Consider the following 17,986-nt stretch of genomic DNA (forward strand, 5'->3'; position numbering starts at 1 on the left):
CTGAGCTCATTTTTCTAACCAAAATTAACCTTGCCCTGGCCCTGAGTCCCAAGTTCTTTTCCTCCCACGTGGTATCGACACCCAATCCCTTTCATGTGTTTCTCAGTGGCGACCCTGGGCAGGCTCTTGAGCAGGTCCCCGGGCCATCTGTGGCTCCCCTGGGACGTGGAGGAGGGCCCCTGCGTGGCGGGTGTCCACAGATGTGAGCCAGCTCGGCAGTGACAATCATGCTCGCTCTCTGCTCTGCTGCCTGTCACAGGGACACTGTCACCATTCCCAAGAAGACAAAACCTCATAGCCTTTCCCTTTCCTGATCTCCAGGCTGCAAGGATTTTCATTGCTGAGAGAGGGGTTTTTACTTGACTTCTGTGGTGACTACCACGTGCCTTGTGCACCAGGCCCCAGGGACACAGTTGGAGACCTTGTCCCTGCCCTCAGGGACTCCAGGTTGACACAAGACATCTGGCCAAGCAGGGCTGCAGGGAGGGCTGCTGACATCTGCAGGGCTGTGGGGAGCTTGTGCATGGCTGTCTGTGACTCTCCCACCATGTCCTGTGGCGATTCCAGGACATAATGTGGGCCATGTCCCAGAACCTGTCTGTGCTGAGATCTGTGCTTTTGTCACCAGCAGGGCCAGGGGACCATTTCCAGGACAAAGCCGAGAGCTGGCCTCCCACTCCCACTCCCACTGTGCTCGGGCAAGACGGATTTGGCACAGCACCCATGGTGCCTTCTCCACAGGGGAAGGGCGAGTGTGTCACTAACATTCCTGGGAGACCAGACACAACTCTGAGTAGGTGGGAGAAACAAGCCTAGACCACAGCCATCCGCAACCCACTGTCACCTGGCCCAGGGACCCCAGGGCCTGTGTGCAGCAGGAGAGCATGTTGAGGTCTCGGCCTCCAGCAGCCGGGCAGGGAGGACAGCCTGTGCTCCCCGGACCTGTGTTCAGGCCCCTCCAAAGCTTCCTGGCTGGCAATGGTGATGATTTCTTCCGATCCAACAGGCCCACTCAGTGAGCTGGCACCCTGACTTCACCCAGCTCACTCACACTGCCTCTACACCCTGGGATCTGAAAAGGGAACAAAACTCTCAATCTTTCGAAACCAAGGTCTAGAACCAGCTGCTGACATGATGCAGTTGGGGTGAGTGGTCAAAGTGTCAAGTAACCTAGCCTGGGTCTCGGTCTCTGTCCCCCCTCAGCACTGACACCCTCCCCTGAAGGGACCCAGACCTTGCTGTCAGAGCAGGGTAACCACTGAGAGCTTAACATGGGGCTTGCCGAACACCAGGTATTTCACTGTAAGAGCCTCATGAAGTAGTACAGTTATCTGTCTTTTACAGATGAGGAAACAGTCCTGCCAAGGTTTAGCCACAGAAATTGCAAGAAGTCTTAGAAAAATAATTTGTGAATAGACAGATCATCCCTGGGTCATGAAGCAGGAGAAGGAAAATCCTAAAAGAACCAGGGCCCTTCAACCATGCTCCCGACCCCGTTCCTCCCACTAATAGGGGGAGGCCCTTGGGGGTCCCACAGACAGGCTGAGTGCAGGGAAGGGTCAGCTGGAGAGGCGCTGGCTCCCCTTCCCTGGTCCAAGACAGGGATCCCAGGCGGCTGGGGCTCACCTCCATGCGGGCCTGGTAGAAGTCCGCATCTTTCAGCTTCCCCTGGAGGTGTGCAAGCTGTCTCTCCAGCCTCCCCACGAGGCGCCCCCTCTCCCTCAGGGAGTGCAGCTCACCCAGGTGGGCAGCAGCAGACTGGGCGCTGGCCGCAAGCTGGAAGTTCTGGAAGGTGGGCAAAGGAAGTGGTCCTCAATCAGGGCACCGCCAGGGAGGGAAAAGGGGCCAAGTCCCTGCAGTCCCAAGAAAAGACAGTTCCCGGTGGCCAAGAGGCTCCAGGTGCAGGCCGCTGCATGGGGGCCCCTATGCTGTCACTAAAACACATCACCCCCACAGCAGCTGTCAGGACACCTGGCTCTCAGGCAGGGTTGCATTGAGCAGGAAGGAAACAGGTCCCGAGGTTACACTCCTGGACCTTGGGCCACGGTCACTGGGGTGTCCCAGCCCCCACCCTCTCCACACACAACAGGCTCCCGCTCACCTCCTGCCTGACGTGCTGCAGCTCCAGCACCAGCTGACCCACCTCATGCCTGGTGGCCACCAGCTGCTCTGTTTTCTGCTCCCTGAGGGCAATTCAGAGGACGCTTGGTGAGGGCTTCCTCAGAAGCACCTAGAAAGCCCACCATCTTGAGAGACCAGAGGGGGAAGGAAAGGGGACCTTGCCAGTGGGGGTGAGGAGAGAGTTTGCATGTGGGGCTCAAAAAAGCTCCCGACTCAAATGTCACTTTTAGGTTTTCAATGCCTGCTCTCGGGCTACACACATCAGACACTGAGTTTTCCTCTGAGGGTGCAGGACAGGTCAGGAGCCCCCAGGAGCCACTGTGCCCCTCCACCACCAGCAGGCAGTGAGGCCTACTGACAGGGAGGTAATGGCTGGCAGCCCCCAAGACGACGGGCCAGGTGACATCACTAGCTGCAGGAAAGGGGAACAGACTCACCAGAAGGGGCGAGACACTTCCCCCTCCAGCCAAGGACACACATACCAGTGTGTGGCCACTGGAGCCCCACACAGGGCCTGAGGGCAAACAGCAGGCTGCCTCTCTAAGCCTGTAATATCTGGACTGGCAGGAGCCCAAAGCCCCCGAAGAACCCCTCCTGTGCTGCACCAGGTGGGAGCGAAATTTTCCCTGGTCAAACGGACTGAGCTCGGAGCAGGACCCAGCGACTCTGGGCTCAATACAGAGCTCTCCTGTCCACTGCACTGCATGGCAGTGACCCACATGTGCTAGAAACGTGCTGGTGACACACACAGAAGAGCAGAAAGGCCAGGGCACTGGAGGACTCACAGTTCCTGGCTGACGTGGCACAGCCTGCCCTTGGTGTCAGCCAGTTCCAGGGCCAGGTGATGGCCGTGCTCGCTGGACAGGACACTGGTTGGGCCGGGTGCGGACTCAGCACTGGAGGCCTGGAGGGGGCAGGGCAGCTGCTGTGCCCGGAGGTGGTCCCGCTCCCGAGTCAGGTCCACGATTATCTGCTGCAGGGCAGAGAGGGGGTCTCAGTGCGTGCTCCTGTGCCCGGCACAGTGCCTGCTCTAGAACTTGGTGAAAAATTACCAAAAAGTGTAAAAGAGAAGATGGCAGCCGACACCGACACTGCAAAACCAAGAGAGAGACATGAAAACAATGATGTAATTTTTTAAAAAGCGATGACATATTTAGTGAGACAGAAAGAGGCGTGAATGGAGCACGACTCCAAGTTCAACTTCTACCCTGATGCAGGTGATTCGGAGGTAACTGTGCATTTCAGGGAGAGTGCCCACGTCCTGTCCCTGTGGAACCTCGGTCAGGGGTCGGGGTGGTGTGCGGGATTGAGAGGGAGAGTGAGGGTGAGGACAATGGCTCATAACTAGGACCCCAGGCCCCTCCCCACCTGTCCCACCAGGCTGCTGGGCCCCCTGCAAACACACCTCCCTGTATTCGTCTCGCTCATCTACGAGCCTCTTCACGTGAGACAGCATGTTCTTCGAGGAGGCCTCCAGCTCCTCCCGGGACACGTCTGGAACTTCCAACATGTTCAGGTCCAGCACGTTCTTCTGGTGTTGGGTCACCTGAGGGCACACATGGGACGGTGCTGCAGCAGCTGGGCAGGGAGAAGCTGCGAGGGCCCAAGAGGACCTACCTCCCAAGGGCAGCCCTGAATTTCATCATCCCTCAGTACTATTTGGGCAGCATTGCAACCCCCTTTTATTACAAATATCCTGCTGGCTGAGCAGAAAAGACAATGAGTGGCAGACCTAGTCCCCAGGTACATACATTTTCAAAACATGTGGACACACCAGGAAAATCAAAAGGCAGAATGGTTCTTAGGCTGACAGGTGGCCACTTGCCCACATGAATGGCTAAGTGTATTTACCACAATGCTCACTTTCCCCTAGACTACAGCAAGCTGCATCCATCTCCTGCTCCAGTGCTGACTCAGAACCCAGAACCCAGCACCCATGGTGCCTGGCGGCTGTGGATCCATCAGCCCAGCCTGTCCCCGGCACCGGCATAGGGAGCTGTGTTCAGCTGCCCCTGCCAGTCACACACCTGCTCCTATGTGCTCCTGCTCCTGTCTTTTTCACGCCTTTATCTCACCTGTCCAATCAGACTGAAGGCTGAACCTCATCTCCTAAGATACTTAAAACATACAAGGCTGCTTCTGGAAGGGAGGGTGTAGGAGTGTCAGGGAAACCCATTTTCAGGTACGGGCTTGCCCCACAGGCCCAGTTTCCAGGGAAACCACTTCTCTGATGTTACCACCTCTGCCAAGGTCAATGCAGAGGGGCCGTCCTCAGTGCAGAGCCCTTCTCACCCCAGCCCAGGAGAAGAGTCTATGGTGACAGCCCTTCTGGGACCTGGTGGTTCCTAATCTCCCAGGTGGTGGCAGCCTGTTTCTCTGCCATGTCACTGACACAGAGCATCTTTCTCCATGAAGATCAACCATCTGAAGCAGGGTGACATTTGCCAGAATATATTTTGAGGGACTGTACATCAAATTCGAAGCCCCAAACCACTTGACAGTACTTAAAAGTAGTCTGATTCCATATTAGGCAAGAAGAGGCAGAAGACTTGATTGAGGAGGTTTTCAAGAATATTTTAATCTTTGCCCCCATTTTATTTTAGCATGCTGATGACTAACCTTCCCAACAGGATGGACATTTCTGTGGTGTCATTCCCCTAGTAAAATCACGAATGGGTGACATAGTCTTTAAACTTTTCCCTGGTGGAGGGAGCCTACCTCCTGTCTTCATGGGAGTGGGGTCCACAGCTGAGCCCCATGAAGCCAGCGACACACCTACCTCCTGAATATGGGCCATGATCCCGGCCTGGGTCTCAGTGTCCAGCTCCTGGATCCGGTTTATATACTCCTCTCTCCTCTCACACTGTGGAGGGTAACCCGTGTCAATGGGAGCATTTTGCCAGTGAGGCAACCTGGACCCAGCCCAGCACACAGTTTCCAGACCAACTGCCTGCCCAGCCCCTGGCTTCCTCCTTTATATTCCTCCAAGAATGTGTCCTCCTACCGCCCCTGAGACTGGGATTTCTCTAGAACTTGCTCTGAACGCCTACATCTGAATCACCTGGGTTGCTTGTTTATTAAAAAAAACAAAACATCAGGTTGAAGACATAGGGTGAAACACTAAAATATGCACGTGAAACGAGCTCTCCAAGAGATTCTTAAACTGGTAAAGATCAAGAACACTGGGTTTAAGCCTGGGAGCGGCAACCTTCTATTTCAAAGTGCTGGGTGGTAAAAGTATCTTGGAGTCTGGGGGTCGTTTGGTGTCAGCTCTACCATTGTGGTGCGAGAGCAGCCAGAGGTAACACATGAAGAAACCAGTGGGACTCTGTTCCTGGGAAAGTTTATTTTCAAAAACAGGGTGGGTCACATTTGGGCCCCCCCGCTGTGTGTAGATTCTGACCTTTTTTCTAGGTGTCTCTATACTGGGGAGAATTTGCTAATGGCACCCTGGGCTGAGGAACCCCCACCTGCTTGTTGCCAAAGGTGCACTGGCACTAGCATTGACTGCCACCTATTGAGTGGTCCCTTCTCTGAGGAAGTGAGGAATGTGTCGTGTTGGGCTGAAGGGAGCTTCATTCCTACCTCACTAAGGGGGACCTTTGTCCCCACAAACCCAAATACGAGGTGGCTTAAGGCAGGCCCCCTCCACCCCTGCCCAAGCCCTACCTGGACAGCAGAGCCCAGCACCAACACCAACAAGTTCTTGACTTCCTCCATGCTTCTGCCTAAATCCAAAGAGCAACATATTTTATTAGGCTTGTCTGTTCATAAAATCTCACTGGTGAGACACCAGTCTGCTGGGGAGCGGGGGGCGGGGGACCAGATAAACTTAAAAAAATCATTTCTCTACCCATGATTTCGACTTGGGTGTACACATTCCGTCTGTTTTCCATGTATTGGTTTGTATATTATTTAAGCCAGATGAGAACTCTGTACATAGCTATCTGTGGTCCTTTTCCACTCAAATCTGTCATCAATATTGTCCCAGGATAACCCATGAACTTCAGCATCAGCATCTCTTTTTAGTGAGTGTGGGAAGCAGCGCCCAGTGGCAGAGGCCTCTCCTCAGGGAACACTGAGCCGACTCTAAAACCGGGATGCGCACAACTCTGCCTTTCACCGTGCACACTTCAAACAGACCATCCTCCCCAGGCCTGGCATCCTGCTCGGGCCTCCCCACTCTCACATCTACCCTGCCACAGCCTCCTCCCACTTCTGCGTTTCTATATTTGGCTGGAATGTTCCAAAGAAAACCCCAGACAACATACAGACATCACTTTTGATGGCCTCACACTTATTTTGTACAAAGGCCACAGACTTACTCAACCAATCCCCTTCCAGAGGCTCAATTTTTCAATGTTTTCATCTAAATGATGCTAAACACCTTAGCAGCTAGCTAATTTTTAAGAAGAGGGAAGAAAATTAGTTTTAAAAATATATTTTAAAGCGAGAAGGAGGGACAGAAAGAAAAGATGAGCATGGATGTGAGAGCAGAACATCAATCGGCTGCCTCCTGTACGCCCCCTGCTGGAGATAGAGCTGGAAAGCCGGGCTTGTGCCCTGACCAGGAATCGACACAGCAACTTTTGGGGGCATGAGATGACACCCATCCAACTGAGCCACACTGACCAGAGCTTAAAGGCAAGTTTTTAATGCAGATTCTTATTTACTTCTTTAGGAGAAACTCACCCTTTAAGCTTCTCCTACTGCCAAATTGCCCCACAGAAACGCTTTACCCTTTTACTGTCTCACAAGCAACAAGCTTATGATAAGTCCCATTTGCCCGGACCCAGACCAACCCTGTCTTGCCGCCCCTTCTCAGCTCTGCCAAGCAGGTAGCCCAAACATGTCCTCTGTCATCATTTTACACTGTCTATCTGATTATGCGTCTTCGTGTGCTTATGAGAACCAAACACTTGATAAACAGAGTCAGATGTTGGGGCTCTAGACTTGGCTTGGTTAGCAGGAGCAGTGTGACCCCAGGAAGCTGTACTCTGGCCCCCATCCTCAGTTTCCACATCTCTGAAATGGAGACAGCTGGCCTGGGTGATGTGCAGAGGGGGTTGGGGGTAAAAAAAAAAAAAAAAGTATAGTTTTCTAACTTTCTAATCATATCCTGCTCTATTTGGGGGAGAAGGAAAGTGCCAGAAATGGCATTGTCTTCTTGAAAGACTTACCCACACCCACTCACACTGTGCTAAAATGGCCCAAAGTATTACCACGGACCCCGGGATGAAAAACACAAACTCATGCCCCGAGGATTAGTACTGTGGGTCATTTCGGGTCCCTGGGTGTACGGTGTGGATGGAGTGACAGGCGGCCTCATCCCAATACCTCCCAAATGAGATATCGCTAAGAAAAACCTTCCTGAGATGGAGACACTATGGCTGAGTCTCAGAACTGAGGACTGGGTATTCACTGACCTAAACTGCACCCTCCTTGCTGTCTCCCAGCCTGGGGAGGGCGGGAGGAGTGGGAACCAGACCACAGGGTCTCTATGGACCATCCAGGTTCCACTCTAGCATATTAGGGATATGCTGGATACGGGTAGGTGCTGCAGATCCATCCCCTCCAGTCAAACCCTCGCCTTGCTAAGTGTAGAACCTCCTCAGTGTTAGGAATGGAAAAGCCTCAAAGACTCCTATGAATTCTTTTCCCGTGAGGCTTTCATTGGGCCTAGGAGGCTCCAATCTATAGTCGTTAATAAATATAATCACCACACTGACTCACTTCTCTATTGGTGCTGAGCTGATGATCAGTCACAATTTCAGTTTTGATAAAAAGAAAAGGAAATGCACACATGAGTGTTAAAAGCCTCCAGTCAGCCTCATCAACATCTTTCCCAGCTACAGTGCTAGTGCCCAGCCCATATGCCCATGTGATGGTCCCTCCTGCACTATCAGTCCCCTCCCCTAAGCCCTTGGTGGATATTAGAGGTACAGTCCCCTCCAGCCATCACCAGCCCCTCTCCCACAGTGATTCACCTTTCCCAGGCCAGGAACTTGGCGCTGTAACCAGCAGAGCTGATAATAAGGGAGAAAGTGTTTGGAGGGCTTGGATCAGCCAAAAAAGAAGGCAGAGTTCACACAGAAAATCTTTATGTATTCTGTCCAGAGCAGAGGCCGCAAAGGACCTATTATACCATACTTTAGAATAACTTAAACAGCCCTGATGACCCATTTTCCCAGCCACAACTGATGAAAACAGTATTAAAAGTGGAAACAAGTGTTCGGTAGGCCCACTGCTCGTAGCAAGAGAGTAAGCAAGGAGACTAGAAAACCTGTACATACAGACACACACACAGATACACAGACACACAGACACACACACAGGTACACAGACGCACACACACAGGCATACACACAGTTACACACACACACAGGAACACAGACACACACACAGACACACACACATAGACACAAGCTCAAAGTTACAGTCTGAGGCTGCTCAATCAAAGAGCAAAGGGTTCTGCTCCCTTAGCACCTGAGTCACATGCAGTGACAACCATGAGCCACGCATTCATTCATTCATTCATTCATTCATTCATTCAGTTCGTTCGTTCACTCACACCCATTAGGCATCAAGAGAAGCTAAATCCCACCCAGAGCACTGTTAGAAAAGCACGGAATTCCTGTTTGCTGAGTTTTGTTAGCAGAGGGGGAAACGGCTTAAAGGTAGAGAATTAATTTTAGGAAAATCTTCATGGACAAAAATTATTCAAAATAAACTTTTGGGCCATAAGCAGGGCACTAGGAGATTCCGCTTTGCCTCCTCCGGGTGGGGCAGCCCTGTGCTTGTTCTCACCAGGCTGTGTGAGTAAAAACATGCGCTTATCACAAACGCACCCTGTGATTTTTATCCCTACAGGTTCCTATGAAACTTATAAAAAGAGAGAGAAAAGCTGAAGTTCCCTCATTTCTCATGGGAGGCCGATGCCCAATTTCTCTCCAGGATTTTAGGAGAAAGAAAAACTCCTATTTTCATAAATCTACCAGACTGTGGGTTTTGAATAGTTTCAAAACCTACAAGAGACTGTCTACTGGGTTCCTGCCAGCGATATTGGCTCAGTGACACAGTTAAGCAGGCAAAGAAAAGAAACAAACCTACTGATAACTCCCTTTCCAAGCACCCATGTGGTCTGGGTGCTGGGAGCTTTGTCATAATCAACACAGTCCTCTCAGCTCAGACCAAGGAAATCAACAATTAAAAAAAGCCAAAACCCAGCCGGCGTGGCTCAGTGGTGGAGCATCGACCTATGATCCAGATTGCAGTTCGATTCCCGGTCAGGACACATGCCCAGGGGCGTGCAGGAGGCAGCTGATTAATGATTCTCTCATCCTGATGTTTTTCTCTCTCTCCTTCTCCCTTCCTCTCTCTGAAATCAATGAAGATATATTTAAAAAAAAAAAAAAAAAAGGTGAAAAATGCTAAGGGAACCTGGAAGGAGGACATCTAGTCTGCAGTAAGAATCAGGCAGGGTTTCTTAAAGGAATGACCTCTGAGCTGAGACCCAAAGGATGAGGCGAGATCTAGGATGCAGGCGAGCAAGAGCACCCCAGGCACAGGAAACAGTATGTGCAAAGGCCCAGAGGTAAGAGAACGTGGTGTTTGTCCAGGAGCCGTGGTGCAGGCAGATGCTCACAATGCGGCAGGGAGGAGATCTGCCGCTCTGTTTAACTCACCAGGGAGCTACCAGACAAGTACGAATTAAGCTCCGACTTTCTAGAAGATGCCCAGGAGCACATTTCATTCAGTCTTTCAAGGTCACAGTGAGTGTGCGAGGCTAGAACTTGGAACCCTTGCCCTCTCAGGCCTCAGGGCGCAGTGGGAGACATGACAGGATTCCTGGTGAGACCTACCACAGACTGAAAGAGCATCACAAGGACCGTGGAAGGTAGATGTGAGCTCCTTCAACATATTCGTGTTTTTCTGGTAAACCTCACCTGAGGATATTTCTCCCATTGCTTTTTCAGAGAGAGTGGAAGGAAGGGAGGGGGGACAGAGAGAGAAACATCAATGTGAGAGTCACATCGGCTGGTTGCCTCCCACATACACCTCAACTGGGGGTAGGAGACAAACCCACAACCGAGGTAGGTGCCCTTACTTGGGAATTGAACTTGTGACCCTTCGGTGTGAGGACTGACACTCCAACCATTGAGCCACACTGGCAGGGCCCTCAACAGAGTCTTACTTTCTTACCAAAGGGCACCCATCCCGTGACGGTGACATTGATTCCACATATACTAAGGAGGAGAGACCCTGGAGAGCCCACCGCAGCAATGGCCTTGCATGCCTCTGCACTTGGACTTGGTCTTGAGGAAGAAATGTGCTCTTGGCTTCATGCCTCAGAGTAACAAACCCACCCTTTAAAATCGCATCGAAATGATGCCGTGTTTTCACTGTGCTGGCTCCAAGCTGGCAGCTGGAGCTCCGTGTCCAACAGCTGCCCAGAGCCAATGGCACTGCCAAGCACCCCGGAGGCAGCGTTCACTCACCAGACAGCGGGTCCTTGCCGATCACCACGACATCGGGCAATCTCATGAGGATCACCTGCCTGAGAACATCCTACAGAAACAAAGAGGAAAAGGTACCAATGAGAACAGGAAACAAAAATAAAGGACTAAGATGACCGGGTGAGCGTGCAGCCACTACACGGCGACTTTAACACACTATAGAAGAGGAAGGTCTACTTAGGATACAAACAAATGTGAAACGTCAAAGCTAATTCACGTCTGCCTCGATCGTAACCAGGTAAGCCTCATGTCTGCTTCTGCACAGAGACCTTGGGGAGAGAAGACACTTTACACGTCAGGGTGGCAGGGGCAGGGGTGAGCATCTGTTTAAAAGATGTCTTTATTTTTATGGTTTGGTTTGCTTGTGCAATTGGAAATACAGAGTGAAAATGAGAGAGATGCTGCTGGGTCTCCATAGCCTGATGACCCAGGATGCTGGCGCCCAGCAGTTCTCTGGTACACGCTATAGATGCGGATACTTCCATCCTATACAGCAGCGACTTCCCTGGGACAGGGATAGGTCACAGCTAATCTGCACCCATCAGAAGGGTGGTGTGGGAAACAAGCTGCCTTCTGGCCCTCACACCAAGGGCCTTTGACAGCGGGGCCAGGCACCGGCCGTCAGCCATGCCCATGCCTGGGCGTCTCTGACAAGCCCTCCTTGGAGTGTGCGGGCTCGCACCCAGACCCACCACTGCGTTCTCAGAGCGCCTCCAGGGCAGGTTGTCTTTGCTGTCCAGGTGGGCCTTGGTTTTTACAAAGCAGAAGATAAAAATCTAATTTTATAGGAGACGAGTAAGGGGGGAGGTTCCAGAGTATTCTTGGCCTTACGAAAGTGGTCACTATGGAAATTCTTCACCAAAAAAGCTCTTCTTAAGCCATTTTAAAAGGTTTCCCACTTTCCTCAGTAGTCCCCCTATTGAGTAGCTCACTGCATCTCTGCATTCAGCATCCTGCCAGCGAGCACTGGTGAAGAAAGGGCCGATTACACAGCCGGCCCCGTGGAGCAGCCCAGATCTCTCTCTGGATCATCCGATGAGAATGGCGGCATGGGACACGCAGGCCGGGGGATGCCAGAGCCTCCAAACAGCTTGTGCATGGACTCTATCCCCCCTCTTACTGTCTTTCTGTGGCTCCTGTCTGCACCAGAACTTGGGGGGACAGATGCTACCACGAGGTGCACCTCACCCCAACACAACGGGCCCCTCTGCATTTGGTGTTGGAGGCAGTTTAACTTTATTGTCTGGGGTCACATGTCGCCGCATCAGAGAGGCTGGTGTTTTTCTAAAAATGTCTCAGTGGTGAATACCTGGCTTGGACAGAAGTCTGAGCTGTGTAACAGCCTCAGCCCTCCTTCAGGCCTTGGGAAAATTCAACATGAGAAAACTGTCTCTCAAGTGAATGGCTCATGAAAGTATTCCACAGTCCCACCCAGGGCAAAACACGCACCACGGGCAAAATCAGCAAAATCCACTTTCCAGCTGCTCAGTCAGCACAAGGAAGGACTCCTGCCACATGAGCCCTGAGTCCTGGAGGCTCTGCCCCCCTCTTGCCTTCATACACAACTCAAGCGCTCAGCGCAGCTTCCAGAAGGCCCACGTGTTACCGATGCTTGACCACCCAGAGCCCCGTCTGGTCTTGGCTGCTTTCCCCGACTGCCCCCGTGCAGCTGGAGTTAGGAGTCTTGTCTCTGGCCCTGTCAGCACAGTTTGCATCTCCTGGCCCTTAGCACAGAGCATCAAAAGCACTCACTCACCATGAATGGTGCCTGCAGCCAGGAATCAGGCGCCTTCCATGCCCAGGCCCAAGTTCAGTGGCAACACCACCCCCTTCACCCAGCTGCCCCCGCCCGTGGCCAGCACAAGGGCAGCACTAGCTGAAACCCAGCAGCCTATAACATGCCCGGCCCTGAGTGTGGCTCCCCTTGGCCAAAGAAATGAAGCCACTTCAGCCCCACAGTCCCAGCTCTCCCAGGACCCACCTCGACCCCCAGTGCCTCCTCAGTGCAGCTGGCATTTCTAACTAAAAGGATGAGGCCGGTTGTACGCCTCCTAGAGGTTGCCCAGGGAATCACGGTGCTGTGCTGCCAACAGGCCATGGAATGAACACAGCTGAGTGCTAAGAACAGGTCCCAGGCACAGTCTGGCCCAAGATCTCAGTGGAACCGCAGGGTGAACCTGGGACATGTTACTGAGCACTCAGTGGTTCTTGAACCATGTTTCCTGGGGTCCCAGGAACCCACAGGGATGCCCTGGAGGGAGAGGACAGGGCTGAGCAGAAGGCACTAGGGTCCCCCAACCCCCACATCAATCAAAATCATTGAACTTCACCTCAGATCTTAAAAAACTTCATATGGGTGAAAAAGTTTCAGTGCCAAGGAAACCAGGGTCCTGAGGGACAGTTTAGGTCCATAATGCTTCAGTGCTGGCCATATAAACACCATAAACATCAAAGATTTCACCCAACCTTCCCAAGGCCCTTCCCCATCAGGCCCTCCTACTCACTGACTACCTGCTAATGAGGTATGGTGAGCACTGGACAAGTGGACACTCCACACGGTGAACTCTAGAGCTCCTGTGTGCAAGCTCAGGGCTCATCAATTACAGTCCCAAACCCAACATAACCCTTCTGTGCTCCCATATCTCCTTCAACCCCTTGAATTGCTGCTGTACAAAGACTCACTGAGCTGTGGACCAGAACCACATCAGGGTGCCCATCCCAGAGCCCATCGCAACCACTCCCAGTGCAATTGGTGCTTGGGGTCACAGTGGTACCTGAGGCTCATCTTTGGAGCTCTGTCAGCACCAGACACTAATGCTCTGCACATCGCTTGAAGAGAACTCCCTGGACAAAGTAAAGCAACCTAACACCCGACCCTTCTCACAATGCAAAAAAACAACATGCAAGTGAAAAAAACAAAACAAGTGTCGGCACGTAGGGGTCTGCCCTTGAACACAATGTCCTCCCGGCTTCCTGTGGGGAAATCGTGAGTGACAACACTGCCAGGGGCACAGAACTCCTGGGGAACTGAGAGCTGCCCTCACCTTGTAGAAGGTCTTGATATTTCTGACCAGGATGCTCAAGTTCTCAATCCGAAGGTTCGCATTGTTGTTGACGTTCTGGTGGATGGGCTTCTTTCCAGGCCTGGGATCACTGGGGGAAGAAAGAGGAGAATGGAAATGGCATCTCCCAGCTTTGCCGCACCCCCCTGCCCGGTGGCGGATAGTCCTCTCCAAGTCTAGGTGGGTGTGAGGGTGTAACGAGTGTGGCTCCAGTAAACCTAATTCTGCCACTGCTGCGCCGTGGACTTGGATGAGCCCCATCACTCCCGCCCCACAACAAGGCCCTCAACCTCCTCAGGCCTTTAATCACAGTCACTGCCATTCCCACTGTTAACAGCACCCACAAACCACCACCAGTGCAGACCCCAAAAGTTACACCGTGTCAAAATCAATAACCTATCCCAAGATATATTTCAAGATTAAAAGGATTAAAAACTGAACATACCAAAATGTATGAACTATCAAGAGAGAAAAGGGGGAAAAAAGGAACATTTTCTGATTTACATCAGTAAAAATCATTAATGTTCCACTTCACATGAGTCCTCTCCTCTGTCACCAGCATGGCTCTCAGGCAGGTCCTGCCTGTGATTTTACATCCCAGGGACACAAGTCACTTGAAAGAGCTGGCGTCATCAGAACTGGGCACTATATGGTGCCCAGAGCAGCCTACGAGAAATGCTAACAGTAGTTGATGTGGGAAGCCCCAAAAGTGTCTTTTACTTTCCTCTCCCAGGCAAAAGTCTAGTCTGGTCGTGATGAGACTAGAAATCTGAATCAAGTGACTTATAATTCCAATCATCTGTATATGTGCAGGATATTTCTCAAAATTCTGTGTAAAAAGAAGGTTTCCTATCTGAAGAGAAGGGGCTCAATAGGACCATTTAGCTGCCACATCTCCTGCTTTTCATGACAAAGCCATCCCCCCACGTGACTGTCCCAAGACACAGGCAAGGATATCTAATTCAAATGAGGGCTGTGTTCAGGGTTCCATCTGTTCCCAGCCCTGTGATAACGGTGCTGAGAAATTTCATAAGGTGACACATGTGCTTCTTAACATAGCAGAACTTAGAGAACATGCAGGGCTTTTCTGTTTCGTTGTTACTGTCACCTCAGCTTTCCTTTAGGTCAGATGGGACCACCCCAACTGTGCCAGGAGCCAAAGGGCCTCAGCACACACCGGGATGCTGGCTGCACCTAAAAGACACTACACGCACCCAGGGTAGGGCCTGGCTCTGACCGCCTCTGCTTCCCCCATCCGTTCTGAAGGCAGCAGCTAACTGCAACAACACTGCAAAAGAGCCCCGCCATTTACTGGGTGAGAGGCCCTTCAATGAATTTAGCCTCAGGCCAAATGTGAACAGGCAATGAACTGCCATTTCTCAAAGGAACGGCCAGCAGGCTTTCCTGATTTACAGGCAAGTGGTAAAAGCTTCAGGAATTCCAAAGGTCAGGGAAGAGCCCGGCCGGGCATGGCTAAGTGGTTGAGCTTTGACCTGGCATCCTGGCAATCGGGTTTCGATTCCCAGTCAGGGCACATGCCCGGGTTGTGGGCTCGATCAATGACTCTCTCATCATTGATGTTTCTATCTCTCTCCTTCTCCTTTCCTCTCTCTGAAATCAATAAAAGATATATTTTAAAAAAAAGGTCAGGGAAGAAAGAAACAGTGCCCGGCCTTTGTTCTGCCTCTGCCTGGGTGTAAAAGCTGAATGGAAAGGCTGGGGACACTGCTAATGTTCTTAATTAAACAGTCCTGGGCTTGGGTAAGGGCAGGTTGAAGTTTCACTCATCACTGCTCAAGTGGAATCCAGTAATTTTCAGGGCCTAACAGAATGGGGGTGGAGGGGTAGCCAGAACTGGACTATCCAGGGGACAACCTCAGGAAAACTCATTTTCGCCAATGGTTTTGGAGCAGTGCTGCCAAAGCTAATAGATATGTCATTTAGAATCTAATCACAGGCTTCTGAGAGCGAGACCTTAGTCACTCACAGATGCTCCTGACCCACCGACTCCTCTGTAACCAGACACTGTCTGTTACTCTTCCTGGATCCCCAAAAGGTTTTTGTTTTAATTTCATTGCTTAAACCACATTCAGTACCCGAGTTGGAAGTTAATTGCACCACCTACACCAAGTGTTTGACAGTCCTTCAATTCCAAATTCCCGTCACCAAACAAGCTGCCAGCCCGCTGTCCTGGAGCTCTTCTCGCCCCAAGGAGTGGCAGCAAAGGCACTCGGACTGAGACGCCCCTGGGCCAGTGGAAAGACCCTCCCATAGCAACCGCAGGTCCCATTTCTACACCCTTAAAGCAACACTTTCGTAGACAACTTACATTTGTAGCATGACCTGGTTCAGAAAGATGCCATCCACCAGTTTAGTGTAGAAACTCAAGTTGTCGCAGTTGCCGCTTCGGAATGGGTCCAAAGTTTGAACCTGCGAGGAGGGGTTGGGGAGAAAGGCAGCACAAGTCACCCCGAGCACATCCTAAAGCTCTGCAGACAACCACAGGCCTGTGGGCTGAAGGGGTCCCCCAACGCCCACCCATGCTTCAGTAGGCGCAAGGCCCCCTTTCCCCAGGGCCCCCTCACTTCCTTCTCCAGGCAACAGACAGGAGGCAGCAGGAGGAACACCTTCCTCCCACTTTTCTCCAGCACCGAGAAGGGGAAAAACAAAAGTAAAGGGAACTTTTCAACAAATGTCTCATGTCTCTGATCTATTGGAAGTCACTGTGCCCACCCCAGACTGTACACATTCCCACTCTGAGACCCCCAATCCCACCCATCACGGCCATTCAAGGGCTGGTCTTGGGTTCAAAAACTAACTACACCAGGATATTTGGGGAGACAGAGTCCTATTCCTGAGTGGTCAATCCACAGGGGCTACGGCGACCACATCGACCCTGTCCACTCCTGGACTGGCAGCCCAGCACCCCGGTAGGGACAGGTGTACCCACGGGCCAGGGCTGGGGCACTGAGGGGTCCTGCACAGGGAGCACCGGCTCCAGAGTTGGAAACACCTCCGGGCCCCAGGCCACTGTCCGGACCCCAGCTGGGAACACCTGCTAAGACCCCTGAGTCCCCGGACTGCCTGCCACCTGCAGCCCCCACCCTGGCGGGTCAGGTCTGCAGTGAGCTGAGGGGGGTGGGAGAGGAGCCCGGGCACCAACACTGGGGCTGGGAGCCAGGGGCACTCACCCAGGTCACCAGCGGGCTCTGCAGGAAGAGCTCCATGAGCTCTGAGACGGTCACATCCATCCCGAGGCTGCGTCCAGTCGCTGCGCCCACCGGCTCTGTGCACACCTCTGTGCCCACCGGCTCTGTGCCTCGAACTCTGAAGAGCTCCGTGCCCCAAATTCTAAACGGCTTTTCACCCCACATTCTAAACCGCTCTTCGCCCCACATTCTAAACTGCCCTTCACCCCACATTGCAAATGTACAGCGGTTTGGACCCAATGCCAAGTGCTTTGAAACATGCAAAAATCATGACACTCTCCCTATGAAACTTAAGGCCTATCTGGACACATAAAATATAAAGGTTACATATCTACTTTCTACATGATTATTAATGGAAATTAACCACAGAAACCTAATTTTGTCTATCCCCATTTTTTTAAATTATTTTTTTCCATCAGCCGAATTACAGAAATGTGATCAGTTCCTTTGAGGCAACAATACACTCACTTTATTTTGCTAAGTCTTGCCCAGTATCTCAGCTTGGGAATTCTCCCCATCGGCAGGGAAAGGGGATGCTCCGGTTAGCAGTTCATCCGTCAGGACAGCTAAACTCCACCAGTCAACTGCCTGCAGAACAATGTGATAGAATAGTAACTAATATGTAATTTATAGGAAAGAAAAATGAAAAAAATAAACCTGTATATTTGGAATATGTATTTTTTCCATTGCTTTTCAGAGAGTGGAAGGGAGACACACACACAGAGAGAGAGAGAGAGAGAGAGAGACAGAGAGAGAGAGGGAAACATTGATGTGAGAGAGACACATCAATTGCTCGCCTCCCACAAGGCACCCAGACCTGGGCAGGGGATTGAGCCTGCAACCAGGGCACGTGCCCCTGGCCACAATTGAACCTGGGAGCCCCCAGTCTGAGAGCTGACACTAACCACTCTAACTGGCTAGGGCTGGAAAATGTTTTAACAAAAAGATTTTGTACATAGCTTTCCATTTAAGGAGTCTTAAATTAGCACATGCAAGAAAGACATTTAGAGAACAAATATGCTGGTACCCCAGAACAGAATTTAAACATTTAGGCCATTAATCAATGAGATAAAAGTGT

At 51.6% G+C, this 17,986-nt stretch overlaps 1 protein-coding gene across 1 annotated transcript in view; it reads right to left on the bottom strand.

The window, feature by feature from the left end:
* The window catches only part of LOC148091716 (protein Daple-like), a 58,219-nt gene extending 41,269 nt beyond the window's left edge, over window positions 1-16,950 (bottom strand). The window contains 10 exon segments of the mRNA XM_087823778.1: window positions 1,627-1,785; window positions 2,102-2,183; window positions 2,907-3,091; window positions 3,527-3,667; window positions 4,901-4,984; window positions 5,791-5,849; window positions 10,620-10,689; window positions 13,682-13,790; window positions 16,029-16,129; window positions 16,891-16,950. Coding sequence (XP_087679904.1) covers window positions 1,627-1,785; window positions 2,102-2,183; window positions 2,907-3,091; window positions 3,527-3,667; window positions 4,901-4,984; window positions 5,791-5,849; window positions 10,620-10,689; window positions 13,682-13,790; window positions 16,029-16,129; window positions 16,891-16,950 — 1,050 coding nt within the window.
* Between the last annotated feature and the right edge of the window lie 1,036 nt (window positions 16,951-17,986).

This window comes from Miniopterus natalensis, chromosome 13, assembly GCF_054644295.1.
Source record: "Miniopterus natalensis isolate mMinNat1 chromosome 13, mMinNat1.hap1, whole genome shotgun sequence".
Classification (NCBI taxonomy): domain Eukaryota; kingdom Metazoa; phylum Chordata; class Mammalia; order Chiroptera; family Miniopteridae; genus Miniopterus; species Miniopterus natalensis.